Source organism: Python bivittatus, unplaced genomic scaffold, assembly GCF_059951505.1.
Source record: "Python bivittatus isolate LINGU-HERP-01145 unplaced genomic scaffold, Pbiv_v1 ctg000180_np1212, whole genome shotgun sequence".
NCBI lineage: Eukaryota > Metazoa > Chordata > Lepidosauria > Squamata > Pythonidae > Python > Python bivittatus.
Window position 1 is genome coordinate 5,299,284 of NW_028277047.1, and position 15,403 is coordinate 5,314,686.

Consider the following 15,403-nt stretch of genomic DNA (forward strand, 5'->3'; position numbering starts at 1 on the left):
ATTTTGTAGATATAACCAATCAAAGATTAGATGGGAGGTCATTTGAGGGGGCTACAGCACCTCTAATGCATTGAGTGGGCTACAGCACCCCCCAATCTGGCACCAGACACACTTTTCCTTGCCATCAGGCCCCACTTCCAAGCATTATCCTTCTTTTTTCTCGGCAGCAAAACCGGAGAGCCGGCCTTGAAGCCGAAATCAGTGTTCCACCGGGAATGTTTCTAGTCCTCTTGAAGGTCGCGATCCGCGACCACTTGGGCAGAAGTCAGGATTGCAGCGAAGCCAGAACTGTTTTTCTCCAAGAGGCCAAGCGAGGTTCGTTGGAGGTTTGGGTGGCTTTTCTGCGGTGGAGCCCGTATGCCTGAATTCCTGCCCCGGGTTCAACAAGCTGGGGTGCGAAGACAGCCGAGATTTCCTTCCCCGCCATCCGCATCCGATCCGGACGGCTCCGGACGGCGGGGCGCCGCTGTTTCCGCTGCCGGGAAAGTTGAGAGTTGGACGACGGTCCCTGCCGCGTTGTGCGCTCAGGGCGCGGAGCGGCCTTTGGAGACGCTCCCTCCCACTGTCAGCCCGGAGCTGGAAGCGCCGCGCTCGACACGTGGATTCCGCGCCGGCCGTTCCGGCGCCCGGGTCAGGCCCCGCACGTGGGAACGCGGCGTCCGCGCCCCTCCGGTATCTCAGGTACAATCGTGGCTTAAATGGAGTTCAAAGCGCCGCGACCGCTGCTGATCCCTGCTCGCCAGGCCAGGCGGGGGAGGAGGAAGAGCGGGAGGCGCCAGGCTGGTGCCCCACTGGCGGGTTTGGGGCAGGGCCCTTCCCGGGTCAGGAGGGTCGTTTGGAGGAGGCGCGTTAGCGGGACAGCCGCAAGGTCAGCCCGGGACGCGCCGCCTGCCCGCCCGCGTTTATTTTTAGCCGGGTTTGCAAGGCGGAAAGAACCCCGGGGGGCCGGGGGGAGAGGCGGGGGGTCCCCGCGGACATCTGGGGGCCATTTCGCTTCCTGCTCGCCTCCCCTGCAATTGCAAAAAGACCCCCCCCAAAAAAATGCCATGGGTCTTCCGGCTGGCTTGCAAGAAAGGACCTCGCAGCCCCGCGCGGGGTTCCGGCTTCGCTGCTCCCGGGTCTCCTCGCGGCCCTTCCCACGTGCAGCTTCCGGGATCAACCCCCGCCGCCCCCCGCTGCACCCTCTGCCCGCTCCAGCGCGAGCCTGCCCGGCCCTCGGGGGCTGCGCTTGGCTGCAGAAGCCGGGCAAGGCGGCTGGTTGGCCTCCGCGCAAAACCGCCAGATGTTTTGATTCTTCCCCCGCCCTCAGCGGCCTCCATCCACACAGCCGAGATGTCTCCTTGCTCGTTCCGGCGCTGGGCTCCAGCCCGCCCGCCTTGCAACCCGGGCATTTGCTTGGGGCGGGCGGGGGGACCCTGTTCGCAGGTTGCCCGGCGCTGGAAGGGTGGCCCCTCTCGCCCACCCGGTGGGGCTCAGCTGGAACAGCTGGAACGTGGCACCCTTTCGGTGCAGCGCACTCAGCCCTTTCCCGAAGCCATAAATCCACTTCTCTCTCCGCCCCGCAGGGCCCATGGCGTCGGCTTTGCCCCCCAACTTTTCCTGGGTCGTCCCAGGCCTGCTGGCTGGCCTAGGCATGCCGCGGCTGCCCGCTCACTACCAGTACATGCACGAACACGGCATCCGGCACCTGGTGTCGCTCACCGAGCGGAGCCCGCCTTACCACGACACGTGTCCCGGCATCCGTGTGCACCGCCTGCGCATTGCTGACTTCTGCTCCCCCTCGGTCGAACAGATCCAGCGGTTCCTACAGATTGTGGACGACGCCAACGCCAAGGGGGAGGTAAGGGGGGTGAGGATATCCCAGGGACGCCTTATTCACTATTGTTATTTATTTAAAGAATTGATTGAGTCATTAATTAATTAATGGCATTTATTTATTTTTGATGATGATGATGATGGGGACGTCAGCCCTGTGAGGTAGGCCGGGCCGAGAAACAGGCAGGGCAGCGATTCCAGGAAGGCTATTTTACTGGTGTAGGGTGGAATAACAGAATGTCTACCCTCTCGTACAAGAAATAAAATCAAGGCACAGCTACTGTGGGTTTCTGCCTCACGCTTGCTTCAGTTCTGGACGGTGTAATTGTGTCTTTTAATGCGTCTTTCATTCCTTCCCCAAGATCATCTCTAAACTCCTTTCTATTGCCTGACAGTTTAACAGGATGGCTTGTTTCGCCCGCTAAGGTCAGGAGTAGGTTCTCCCCTAGGCTAGAGTGGGGTGCAAATTCAGCCAGAATGTTATCAGCAGCTGTGAGAAGAGGGGACCTCTAAATGGAACTTCCACGTTCAGAGGCAGTCTACCGCACATTCGATCTGCCAGGAAGCTACAGACTGAGATGGCTTGCAAAGCTGGTGGGCTTGCAAAGGAGGCCTCTTGTTGGAAATAACCCTTGAAATGCGTTACCCACTTTAAGATGGGCTGGCTGGGGAATTCTGGGAGTTGAAGTCCGCCCATCTTAAAGTGGCCAAGGTTGAGAAGCATTAGATTACAGAAAAGACACTATTTATTGGTGACTAGAAACTTTTTACGGACTTTTTTGCATAAAAAATGAAAAAAAAACCGAGCTTGTGATTTATAGTTTCGATGATTAGACAGGATAGATTTTGATGTAACGTTAGAGAGAGGTTATTAAAAAAATAATTGTACTTACAACTGCTGCCAAGAAGATCAGAAGCTTTGTATCTTTTTCCCTTTCTAAGTTTCCTTTAATTTTTTCCCCCTTTTTGCTCACGTGCCTTCTTTCCTTCGTATTAGCTTGTATTCACTTTGACCTCCTTTTAAAAAGTTTTAATAGAAATTACACACACACATACACACACACACACATATATATATATATATATATGTAATTTGCACACACACACACATGTATATATTAAAAAAGGAAATAACCCTTGAAATGATCTCCTTCCACCAGGGTGTGGCCATTCACTGTCTGCTGGGCTACGGAAGGACCGGAACCATGCTGGCCTGTTATCTTTCCAAAAGCCACAAAATCACCGGGGTGGACGCCATCCAGGAGATCCGTCGGCTGCGGCCAGGATCCATCGAGACGTACGACCAGGAGAAAGCGGTCGTCCAGTTCTACCAGCGTACCAAGTAGCTCCAGGAAGGGATGACGTGCCATTGGGAAGAACGCGACAAGCGTGTCCCTTTCAGCTCCCTCCTGGGAGAAACAGGTTGGCCTTAGAGAGGGGATCACCGCAGGATCCAGCTCCAGCCGGGATCCCAGACACCCACACGTGCAAGTTCCCTTTGCCGTATCCGTTGGCTCCCTCCGAGTCAGTTGCAAGGAGGTTTACCTTATGGGGAGAAGCGCCCCGGGCCATTTTGCAAACCGCAGTCCCGGGCCATTTTGCAAACTGCCTTCTTGAACCTGACAAGTCCTGTCCTTTGGTGCAAGGGACGAAAAAAGAAGGGGAAACATCGGTGGGGAAAGACTCCAAGGCCGATCCCGAGAAAATCCTGGATTTCAAGGTTTGGAATCTCTTGGGGGCGGTGGGCGGGGAGTGTCTGGTTAAGGATAGCCTTGATGGTGAGAGTGCGTCATAATAAAAATACTCTGCCTGCCAGGTTATTTATTTCTTTAGTCGATGATTATGACTGGTGAGTGTTATTATTTATTTAGTGGATTATGATTAAACCACCCCCGTTAATAAGGGGTTAGGGTTTTCCCGTGCTTTGCCGAAGGTTGGGCTGGAGCAACACAGAAAATTTAGCTGGATGTCAGTTTTCCTCAGGGTGGTGGTCCGCAAGGGATGAAGGGAAAAGTCCCTGCGAGGGATTTTGGTGGGGGGGAGGCTTAGTCATTAAGGTGCACCAAAAAGGGTGGGGCTTATCTGCTGTCCTTCAGAAGCCCCACCCCTTTTGATCAGGGGTTCTGGGGAATATTTTTTTTTTTAAGGAACAGATTCTGCACCCTAAAAAAGCTTGGAAGACCCCCAGGCTGGGGGTCAGGAAGTGGGGCTGAGCCCATGCATTGGCTATGTGAATTGTCACTTGTGGGTCTGTTTTCACCCTGGCTGCTGTTTTAGGTGTGTTGTTCGGTGTTTCTGCTTTTTTCTGCTTTCATAGAAGCCTCGAACTGTAGAATTGGAAGAGACCAAGAGGGTCCCTGAATGTATTTATTTCATTCATTCATTCATTCATTCATTCATTCATTCATTCATTCATTCATTCATTTTATATAGCCATCCAGAGTCATTTAACTTGAGATGGGCCATATAAATTGTTTGATTGATTGATTGATTGATTGATTGATTGATTGATTGAATGAATGAATGAATGAATGAATGAATGAATGAATGAATGAATGAATGAATTTGGTGACCCTCATGGTTCCTTCCAGCTCTACAATTCTAGCCTCCTATGATTCCCTGCCTTAGATAAGCGTTCAAGGCAGCTTACAATATGCTAGACGAGGAGTGTCAAAACAGCCGAGGCTGATGGGGGCTGTAGTACTTCCAGGAGTAAATTTCCCACCGTTGCAGAAAAACAGAGCCAGCCCTACGATTAAGGCACCATCTGAGCATGTTGGGTTTGGCCCTTGGGGAAGGTGGCCCATACAATTTCCCGATTCACCAGAGGGGCTTAGATAACTCACGATAACCCTTTGAATGCCCAGCGAATCCACAGAGAGCAATTGCGTAACGGCTTCGTTTTAATCTAGGCGAGGGGTATCTTGACTGGTTCGGTTGGGTCGTTTGTTTGCTGGGTGGGTTGGGTGTCTCGGGCAAACCCCATCTGCTTGTTGAGTGTCAGAGTTGGCCAATTGTGCAAACCCAGAAAAGGGTTGAGTTCAGTATTTAAGTCAAATGCCAAGGGCAGGGGTTGGACTGGATGACCTCTGAGGACCCTTTCAATTCTATTATTCCATCTTGTGCCAAGCCAGCCAGCCTGCCCTGTGCCAGGCGATGAAAATCTCTTCCACGTCTGGAATTATAGGGGGAGCATCCTGCTGTTGGCCTCCAAATGTAATAAAAACACCAGCCCCAAACTCTTCCTCTCCTCCTAAACCAGCCAGTATTAGAAAAGGAGGATAGCGAGATGCTGTCAAGCCCTAGTCGGCCTGCCCGCTGCCAGCTTGGATTAGGGAGAAAGGTGCTGCCAGAGGAAACGCAGCGTTCCCACGCGAGGCCGGGCCCCAGGATCAAAACGTTTCACGGATGATGTCTCAGCCACAAAAGGGAATCTGAACCCTCCCCGTTTAAGCCGGGGGTCTTTTCCCCCAGCCCTCCCTGGGGATTAAATCCGAGCAACTCTACACCTCAAGTTGGGGGAGAATTTGACGCTGAATTTGAGACCCCCGCACTTTGCAAGGAATCGTCCAGCCGCAACTTAGCAGCCGGGTTTCCATCGTTGAGCGGGGAGAGTAGATCTCACTTTTGGGGACGTTGGCACCAGCTGAGACCCCCAGCCCTGGGGCATTTGGATGAACAACTAATCAGGAGGATAACCCCTCGGCACTTCTCACCAGCTAACTCAAACTGACAAGCATTCTTGTCTGCAAGAAGCGTTGTCCTAAAGCAGGGCTGCACAACAGACCCACTTTTTAAAAGTCAGTGGGGGACATTGAGGTCTTTTCACGAAAACAATGGGGAGGGGGGGAGTCTTGCAAGAAAAAACAATCCCTCATTTGTGCCCAATTGCAACGGACCATTCTTGCATTCAGCTATGGAAATCAGTCCTGCTCTTCGCTTCCTACCTCGCAGGGTTGTTGTGCACCCACGCTGGGTGGAGGAAAGCCAGAGGAGAAATTTAAAAAGAAGGAAAGAGGAGGAGTAAGAATGCTGCTGTTATTATTGGGCAAAAAATGAGTTGAATAAAACAAACATTCTGGGACCTGTTTTGTGGGGCGGGGGGGAGAGCGGTCCTGGCAGACATTTTAATTGCTTAAGGGCAGAACCAGATTGCAATGAGGCAGGGAAGCCCGGGCTGATGTTGAGATTCACTTTCAGCATCCCTCCCGAAAACACCCCTTAAAACATCACCAGAAGGACAGGGTGAAGTCTCTAAAAAAAATCACATTTATGGTCTGACTGTGGCACATAGAAGGCAGAATTAAGATGCTACCTAAAGATTTATTTTATATATTATATTTATACTGTATTTTAAATTTTAGTTAGCTGCCCAGTCACAGTTGTGAGATTGGTGGACATATACATCAATAGGAAGGGAGGGAAAAGGAAGGAAAAAGAAGGAAGGAAGGAAAAAAGAGAAAGAAAAAGGAAGGAAGGAAGGAAGGAAGGAAGGAAGGAAGGAAGGAAGGAAAAGAGGGAGGGAAGGAAGGAAAGGAAAAAGGAAGGAAGAGAAGGAAGGAAAAAAGAAAGGAAGGAAGGAGAGAAGGAGAGAAAGAAAAAGAATAAGAGTTTTTTAAAAAAATGTCAGCTTAGGGAAAACAAATTAACAAGATTGCTTGACAGTCCATTGATTTGCAGCAATAGCTGTTGTGGGCCAAGAGGGCAGATTTTGGCTCAAGGTCCGCCTGTTGCTAAGCCTGCGTTTTAGCCCCCCTTCCTGAATGCAGAGGAGGGAGTGAGTACAACTCCTGTTCCAACACATTTTTTGCTGTGTTGGCCCGAAAATAAATCCTCTTTCGGGCCCAGCTGTGTTCAAGCCAAGGCAGGTCTTCCCCGCTCAGCCGTTCCAAGGAGGGATCAGATGTCTCCTGCGCCCAGACCCTGGATCAGCTTAAAAGGGAACGTCAAGCAGTATCTTGTTTCAGCCCCTCCAAGGTGGTGATTATCGAAAGAGGGAGGAGGGTGGATAATCTCGCTGCTTGGATACCCACAGCCTGTGAATGTTGGCTTCCCGCCTTGAAAGGCTGGGGGAAGTGCAAAAAAGGCAGGAAGCGGGTCTGGGTGTGATTCAGAAGCAACAGGTGGGATATTAAACAACTCCATTACATGCTCAGGTGCGTCCGGTCACGGCGCATCCATTGGGGTGGCCTCCAGGGAGCATCACCGCGGCATGCCCCGGCCGTCCTGGACTCCCCACGTTCTCCGACTGCTGCAAAAGTCGATAAAATCGCTGAGTTTCCCCACAGACTGTTCAATTCCAGAAATTGCGTTCAGCAGTGTGGGCGCGCGAGTTGCAAGGGATGAGCAAAATGCTGGACCGTGATGTCCCCCCCTGGTTTTTTTTTTTTTTGCAATGGGCTTTTAAAACCGCACAGCCCCGCGTGTCCTTCAAAGGACCGCGGTCTTTGGAAAGTTGAATTCATCCCCTGGCTTCCAAACACACTCTGGGCAAATGCGTGGCCTCCCAGCCTTTCACCCCGAATTTCCTTCATCCTTTAAGCTGTTGGCCACTCAGTGGCAGTGAGTTGCACAAACCTGGCAAGCGGGCAAGATATTCAGTATCCCAGAGAGGGGTTCTTTCCTATGCTCAGATGATCTTGGTCCTTCCTGATCAGGAATCACCTCCCGCTATACCTTACTCAATCCTTCCTTCCTTCCTTCCTTCCTTCCTTCCTTCCTTCCTTCCTTCCTTCCTTCCTTCCTTCCTTCCTTCCTTCCTTCCTTCCTTCCTTCCTTCCTTCCTTCCTTCCTTCATGCCCTGATGGGCTGTTTTAAGGATGGGGGCATTTTTTCCTTCAAGTTACAAAATACCCCACTCCATTTAGTGCAGTGTTTCTCAACCTTGGCCACTTTAAGACCTGTGGACTTCAACTCCCAGAATTCCCCAGCTGGGGAATTCTGGGAGTTGAAGTCCGCAGGTCTTAAAGTGGCCAAGGTTGAGAAACACTGATCTAGCGGAACCACCCAGGAGCTGCTGCCCCGACGGGGAAAAACTACACCTCCCAGAATCCTTTGCAACCTCAATGGACTTCAGTAGCAAGGCGCACGTTCTTCCCTTTGCATCTCCCCTTTAAAGCTCCCAGGTCCTGCCTTTGGCTTCGCGTGATTGGTGCGTTTGGAAGGCGCAAGAAGCGCTGTCGGGCACGCGATTGGCGGTTCCTGTGGCAACAAAGAGGCTGGGGGGGGGAGCAGGGTCCCCTTCCCGCCCCTCCATTGTGTTGGAAGTTTCTCTGTCCAAGCGCTCCGCCACGGAGTTTCCGCGCGCGCCGGGCGCTCGCTCGCTTTCTGGAGGCGGGAGGGGGGGGGAAAAGCAGCCCGAATCCGGATTCGTTGCGGGGGGGGGAGATGCCAAAGGGAACTGAGGGCGCGCCTCGAAGCAGCCGCGGATTGAGTTGCCCGGAGGAGAGACGGGGGAGAAGCGGAGCCGAGGAGCCCGCCGCTCGCCCCCGGGCGCCGCGTTGCAAAACGCGCGGCGCGTAAAGTTGGCGCTACAGAGTCGTGGATGGCGGCGGCTGGCCGGGCCGGACCGAGAGCCCTGGCCGGGAGCGGGCTTCTCCCGGCGGCGGCGGCGGCGCGCAGGTAAGTCCGGGCGGTCCGCGTCCCCGCCAGCAGCCCAGCTCGGGCGGGGGGTCCGGTCCTCCCGGCGGCTGGTCCTCGCTTTTGAGCCAGACCCGAGGATGCGGGTTTCCTTGCGCCCGGCCGCGCGCTTCGTTAACCCGGGGGTTGGCGCGTCGTGGGAAGCCGAGCGCCTGAGTCGGCGGGCTGAGCGAACCCGGGTATGCAGGGAAACTCGCGAGTTTGCCTGATCCCTTGCGGTCTCTGAACCCGGCCAGGGGGTTCGCTTGAACCCGGGTTTAGGTGGCGCGTGTCCCGCGGAGGCGACGAGGATTGGGGGGGGGGGGGAGACCGAGAGGCAGAGCGGGCTTTTAGCTCTGAGACCGGGGCCGAGGCATCCGCCTCGCTGAGGACCAGTCTCTTGAATTGCTTCCCTCTGGCTACTCAGCCGGGCGCCCGGGTTCATTTCCCACGGAGCGAGCCGGGCCCCTGGGATCCCCCCAGGATACACGCAAGGAGCCCCCAGTAGCTCCGTTCACACGAACACACTTAACCAAGTTCCTGCATCCCCCCATCTTCGGGTTCTGCAGCCCGTTTAACCATCAACCCTCCAATAAAACTGGCCCGGGCTTTGCTGTCTCAAACTTAGCATCTGGTGCCAACGCACCCCTGGGCCTTTCGCTGACCTAGTTAACCACGGGTGCGAATTGCCAGCCTGGCATGCTAGTGGCCTCCTTCAGCCTGGGGCCTCCCAGATGCCCTGGACTACAATTCCCATCCCTCCTGCCAGCCCACGCCAGGCTGTCTTCTGAGTTGCTTAGCTTTAGGGTTAGATGCCCGGAAAGGGAGTTGGGGAAAATTCCTGGTTTTTCCGAACTATCGCTCTGGATAACTTGCTAGCGCTCAGTTATTGTGCAAAGCCAGATCTTTTTGCACTTGGAAATCGAGCTCAGGTGGCTAAGGTTTGCACACCCCTCGTTCCTGTAATTTGAAAGTAGACGTGGAATTTTACCCAGCCGTTGCCCACGGCCAGCATGAATGGACTGTTGGCAGGGGGCCCAGGAGAAACACAACCACAATGTATTTTGCTGGGGAGGGCGCTCTGCCAGCATCAGTGCCCGTGGGGCTCCCCCCTTAAAAGCGGGGTGCATTTTGTAGGGAGCAGAGTGTAAGTGTTTGAAAAAGGCCCCTCTGGTGTCTTCTTTGCACCTAGAGCAGATATTCCATTTGTTTTTCTTTCAGGGAGAAAACTCAAATCTGGTCCCTTAAGCTGGCATGTAATAATTAAAATTCAGACACGGAGCTTCCAAATGGGATTCGCTTTCGTTGCCAGAAATGCGCTTTGGATATTTTGGGAAATTAGCAAATCCGAAGTTTAAAATCTTGCTCTTTCGAGTTGGAAATGCAGCTGCTGCTTGCTGTGAGGACGAAGTAGAAGATGTGGGAGCAAATGGCAGAAATAGTGAATTATTGCCCACTAGGTTTGGCACTGACCCCCCCCCCCAAGCCAGTCTCTAACATCTCGGCCTAACCTGCCTTGCAGGGTTGTTGTGAGGATAAAATGGAGCCAGGGAGGAACATTTGCCAGGTTAAGCTGCTTAGAGAGGCCTGTGCAGTCTTACAGTAGGATTTATTTGTGCTAATTTTCGAGAGGGGGGAAAAAGCCTCTTATTGGATACTCAGCAGAAGACTTCTCCTCCTGCTGCACTTTAATCTGAATTGCTCGCCTTCTGTCCCAAGGCGGTGTTTTTTTCAAACTGAAAATAAAACTTCTGCCTCCAACGCATCGTAAAGTTTTGCGCATTTTGTAGTGGGAAAGGCGGGCCGGGCCGGGCCAGACCCTTTGCTGCGTGTGGCAGAGGGGCACCGAAGTGGAATGATCTCCTGTTTAGGCCCTGTTTTTAATTGAGCTGAATGGCAAACAGGGAAGGAGAATAAAATATCCCCGGGAGGGTGGAGAACCTGCAATTGTCTTGTTTTCTAAAGTTGCTGCAATGAATGACAGAGGCTGGACCCGCTCACCGGAAGAAGAAAATTCTCCATAGGGGAAAGTAATGGGGGGGATGGGGGGTTGTTTTTTAGAAGCATCGATGGAGACGGAATTAAACTAAGGACAGAAAAGGTTAGTGAGGTCAAAGGGACAGAAAAGAAATAGATAATCGTCACAGGAAGAAGGGGAGATGGAATTGGAAATTGGGGGATTAAATCTGCTTTTCCCCTTGGGCACGGCCGTGAGACTCTTAACCAGGTTGGTTCCAAACCTCGTGGCTGTATTTGTAGGTGCCCAAGTTTAGTTTTGATCGGGGGGTTGTTTGCTCGGTGGCTTCGTTGGGATGGTTTTATCCATCAACTGATTTGGGGTGCGTTTAATGCTTCCCTGACTAGCATTTTAAAAAAAAGCGATAAAAATCACACCGCTGACGCTGATAAAATATGAATATAGGTGTCAGACGGCTCTTCTATTATAACCACGCCAGAGTTTTCCACCATTGTTTACTGTGATGTAGACTTAACAAGTTTTGTTTATGTTTTAATTTTTTTAAAAACAAATTTATTTTTTAAATAAATCAAATCATTTAAAAACGAGTTCAGGATATCGTGCAGAAAATTGACTTGGTTTCAGGGGCAGGTTAAGCCATTGTGGGAGTTTAGTCCAAGCAGGTGAGCGTTTCAAATTGGAGCTCGTCTTCCAAAAACGAGGCAAAACAACTATTTTAGGCTACCTGTACTGTGTTCTGTGAATCAGGATGGATGGATGGATGGATGGATGGATGGATGGAAGGAAGGAAGGAAGGAAGGAAGGAAGGAAGGAAGGAAGGAAGGAAGGAAGGAAGGACACTCTTTTAGGCTGCCCTGACTGGGTTTTGCTGGGAATTAAAATAGGTGTACAAAAGTTTTAAAAAGGGAGACTCCACCTTTAAAATGCAGAGAGAAAGTCCTCCGTAGAACGTTCTCCATTTATTCCCCTTTTTCTTCCTTTTTGCAAACTTGGCTCTCGCAGGTTTTGGCCAATGCTGAGACAGAAGATTTCCACTGCAGAGGCTCCGGGAACTGGAGGTCTGCTTCCCACCGAAAAGGCAGAAGTCGGCGCGGCGCAGACCGATCTGCGGGAGATGAAAAGCGGGGCTCGGGTGCAAAACCTCCCCGCCCACGCTTTGCAGGGTGCTCTGGCGGACTGCCTTGAAAAGCCGGCGCTTCGGTGCACGAGGACGGCGTGAGCGTCGCTGGCGTCCCCTTCCCCGTCCCTGGAAGTCGCTTCCCAAGCACGCCGCGCGGTTGTCTCGGAATAGCGGTCGTCCCACGGCAGCGTTTCGCCCGGACAACTGTGCTATGAGTTGGTCTCTGTGGATTGCCTGCCTCACCCTGGTCTGCAGCAGCCGGGCTGACGGTAACCTGCTTTCTTAGGAGGGAGGGAGCAGGGGGTCCCCCACAGACCCCTGCCAAAAGTGGAGAATGGGGGGGTCAGTCCACAGGCTCCTGGTGGCCCTAAATATTTACATTTTATACACACACACACACACATGTGTGTATTTTAAAAACTTTAGTATATATTATTTTCCCTTCCCTTCCCTTCCCTTCCCTTCCCTTCCCTTCCCTTCCCTTCCCTTCCCTTCCCTTCCCTTCCCTTCCCTTCCCTTCCCTTCCCTTCCCTTCCCTTCCCTTCCCTTCCCTTCCCTTCCCTTCCCTCTTTTTCTTTCTCTTTTTTCCCTCTCTATATATATTAGAGAGAGGAAAAAAAGAGAAAGAAAGAGAAGAGAAGAGAGAAGAGAAGAGAAGAGAAGAGAAGAGAAGAGAAGAGAGAAAAAAGTTATCCATCTCCTTTGTGGAATAATCATCTCTGATCTACCTCATGGGGTCACCTCTGCCAGCGAGATTCGATTGCTCCAGAGCTTGCCAAAAGTTTGCAAACCTCACTCTTCGGCAGAGCTCGCAGGCACGGGGTCCTGAAATGGGCAGAGGCCTCCATGATTGACCTCTGAATCATCTACGCCTTTCTGCCTATCAGAGTTTGTAGTCTGCTTTTCAGAATAACCTGATTTTTCTTCGGTAATGCCTGAAGGGGTGGGAAGATTTCAGTCGGTCAGCGAGGAAACTCACGGCGTGACCTGGCACTGTTCATCTGTGGTGGGTTGTGAAGATAAAAGGAAGGGAGAGACCCATGCACACCGCCTTCAGTTTTTCACACCCCTGAGGACTAGAAACTTGAGGCTCTGTATGTTTAAAAAAATCAAGCTCAACTCTGCATCCAAAGTTCTATCTGGTATTTCTAGAGGGTGCCACCATTTAGAAATACCCTGAACATTTTTCAAAAGTTGTTATTGTTGGTGTTGCTTGTAGCTGAGTATTTTTCAAAATGGGCCGGAGGCCAAATGCAACGTGATAGCATCTCTCTATGGTTTTGCACTGACCCCAAAAAAGTTCCTCCCCAAAAGTATTGTCTAGTTAGTCAATTAAGCGTTGGTTCTGTTTGGTTCTGAAGTGGCAGATCTTCTTAATTTATTGCCCGTTTTGATTTCCCTGGGCTGTTCAGCCCCTGAAGCCATTAGAAACAAATTTGAAACTCTCTGAGAATGAGGTAGAAAAACAGAAGCCTCTTCCTCCCCTTTGGGGAATTCAGGAAGTGGGTTTTGACACTGCCTTAATCCAAAAAGCAAACTCAGGGTTTGGACTGGATTCAGCGTGGCTTATCTTACTCCCTATCAATTTTACTGCCAGCAGGTAACAACAGAGCAGAACCTCGCACGGTGGTTGGCCGAAAAGGAGAGAGCGCCCTGTTGGACTGCAACTTGCTCAAGCCGGACGAGGCCAGTCCCCCTCTCTACGTCATCGAGTGGGTGCGATTTGGTTTCCTGCTCCCCATCTTTATCAAATTCGGGCTGTATTCCCCCCGTGTGGATCCCGACTACGTTGGTGAGTGCGTGGGGCAGAAGTTCAACAGGGAAAGCTTTCCCCAGTCTGGGATCGGTGGTGCAACCTTGGCGATGTCTGTCTTTTCCAAAATCTGACTCCACAGGGAGCAATTTTGGGGCCAGAGGGGTATAAATTTGCACGGTCTGTTGGAAAAGGAAGACCGATCAGAACAGTTGCGATGTTCCTACAACACGTCATTCCATTCATTGGATTTCTGTGAAATATGGATTTCTGAAGCCCCGTCATAAACTTATTTAGTCGGTTCATTTGGAGGGCAGGAAGCAAAGTTCAGCGAGGCTGGGCCTCTTTTTCAAATTGCAAAGTCCAACTGCGTTTTCTTCTCCGGATTAACCTCAGCTAGAGATCAGGTCTCCCTGTGCAGAAGAATAAAGTGGTTAAGACTTGCCAGGCCGATCGGAAGCTTGCTTAAAGAAATGCTTGCAGATAGAAACAGAGTGCAGACTTTAAAAGTTTTGAAGGGAGACGTTTTTGATTCCATTTTGATTTTTCTGGCTTTGTTTATTCTTGGAGGGGATCCTTCCAATAAGTCTTGAAAAGATAGGATGGGGGGAGAATCTCCCTTTGTACTGCAACAGGGACTTGCAGGAAGGCAGATGTTCTCAAACTATAGTTTGGGATCTCCAGGGTGGTTGTGAGCAATCTGGTAGTGGATTCGCTTTTAAAAAATCCGATTTGGCTTGTGTGGACAAAGTGAGAACATCGTCAACCATCTCTCTGGTCTTTTGGTTTTGCCTGGAAGAGATTGCAAAATTTGCTCCTTTGGCCCTTCTGATGCTGCAAAGTTTCAGAACCCCTCCGATGGCGCCGTTAAAATGGGGAAATTGGTGTATTTATTTCTTGCCAAGACAAATGGGTGTATTTCTTTCCACCAATTTCTACCATTTCTTTCTACCGATAAATGCAATTGGTGTACTTATTGCTTGCCAAAATAAATGGGTGTATTTCTTTCTAATCACAAGTTTAATTCAAGTGGCTGGGTGGCATGAATTCATTTATCGTTTTAGCAGGCTGCAGGAACCCAACAGTTTGGAAATCTCTGGCTTAAGGATTCTCTTGCAAACAGAAAAGGCCCTTTAATACATAGACAATTTCCTGGGCTCGCCCAGGCGGGTCTGTTTGTGTTTGCAGACAGGTGCTGGCAACCGGGCCCTTATTTATTGATCACGAGGGCAAGATTGACTTAGTGGCGTCTTTGAGTTTGAGGGCGTGTTTGTTTTGAGAGGCAGGGAAGCCCGTGCAAAAAAGAAAAAAAATAGAATTCTTTGCTTTAAGTCATATCTGCAATTGCCAGTTTCCTCACCTCTCTTCCTGTTTCTCACCTCCCTTGGAGGCTGATCTGAACATTAAGGTAGTGCCCAAGTTGGCATGCGGGTAAAACAGTTTGCTCCGAGTTTGGAAACAACAATCCCGTTGGGAATGTGCCAAGTGTTCTGTATGGCGATGCAACAAAACTGGACGTGTAGAACATGCAGCCGTCGAGACAATAGACCAGTGTTTCTCAACCTTGTCAACTTGAAGAGGTGTGGACTTCAACTCCCAGGATTCCCCAGCCTGGGGAATTCTGGGAGTTGAAGTCCACACCTCTTCAAGTTGACAAGGTTGAGAAACACTGTGATAGACACTCGGAACAAGTTCTTTTGCCCTTCTTTTTCACCCTCGGAGCCAAAAGGAAGCAGGGTGGCAGTGGACATACAAGAAACTCCAGGGCCCAATCCCAGAACATTGTCCATGAACGTTCAGAAAGTTCCATTTTTCTCCCAGCCATGCTGATTTAACCACTGTTGGTTGTTTTCAGAAGCGAACCCCTTCCTATTCCACAGTAAACCTGTTTGAGGAAGCCAGACAGCAATTCTCAAACAGTGTGTTCTGAGAGAGAGAAAAAGACGTTCTGGCATTTTCTGGAACGTTCCAGCATTCTCCAGAACATGCTGGCATCCTCCGGAACGTTCCGGCACTCCCTGGAATGTTCCGGCGTTCCCCGGAACGTTGTGTTTTCAGGTCCTAGAATTTAGCGTGTGGATAGGCAGTAGTCCTCATCTGACTTTGTCTCTATATCATT

General features: G+C 51.1%; 2 protein-coding genes across 5 annotated transcripts in view; both read left to right on the forward strand.

Annotated features, from left to right (window-relative positions):
• The first annotated feature begins 479 nt into the window (after nt 1-479).
• On the forward strand, nt 480-3,635 carry DUSP23 (dual specificity phosphatase 23). The gene is made up of 3 exons (XM_088137402.1): nt 480-681; nt 1,566-1,840; nt 2,976-3,635. Exons 2-3 carry the CDS (start codon nt 1,571-1,573, stop codon nt 3,159-3,161), a joined length of 456 nt encoding a protein of 151 aa, XP_087993528.1. The 5' UTR covers nt 480-681; nt 1,566-1,570; the 3' UTR covers nt 3,162-3,635.
• Nucleotides 3,636-8,146: 4,511 nt separating this feature from the next.
• IGSF9 (immunoglobulin superfamily member 9) overlaps nt 8,147-15,403 on the forward strand; it is a 31,576-nt gene continuing 24,319 nt past the window's right edge. Inside the window, exons 1-4 of one of the 4 annotated variants that reach the window (XM_088137404.1) lie at nt 8,147-8,436; nt 9,655-9,893; nt 11,414-11,800; nt 13,129-13,323. In XM_088137404.1, the coding sequence (XP_087993530.1) occupies nt 11,743-11,800; nt 13,129-13,323 (253 nt within the window). In that variant the 5' untranslated portion in view covers nt 8,147-8,436; nt 9,655-9,893; nt 11,414-11,742. The other 3 variants (XM_088137403.1, XM_088137406.1, XM_088137405.1) reach the window with 3 other exon arrangements.

Excerpts from the sequence above, each read along its gene's own strand:
- DUSP23 (XM_088137402.1), top strand. The coding sequence starts at position 1,571 with ATGGCGTCGGCTTTGCCCCCCAACTTTTCCTGGGTCGTCCCAGGCCTG. Across the intron at positions 1,841-2,975 it reads ACGCCAACGCCAAGGGGGAG|GGTGTGGCCATTCACTGTCT; the intron begins GTAAGGGGGGTG and ends TCCTTCCACCAG.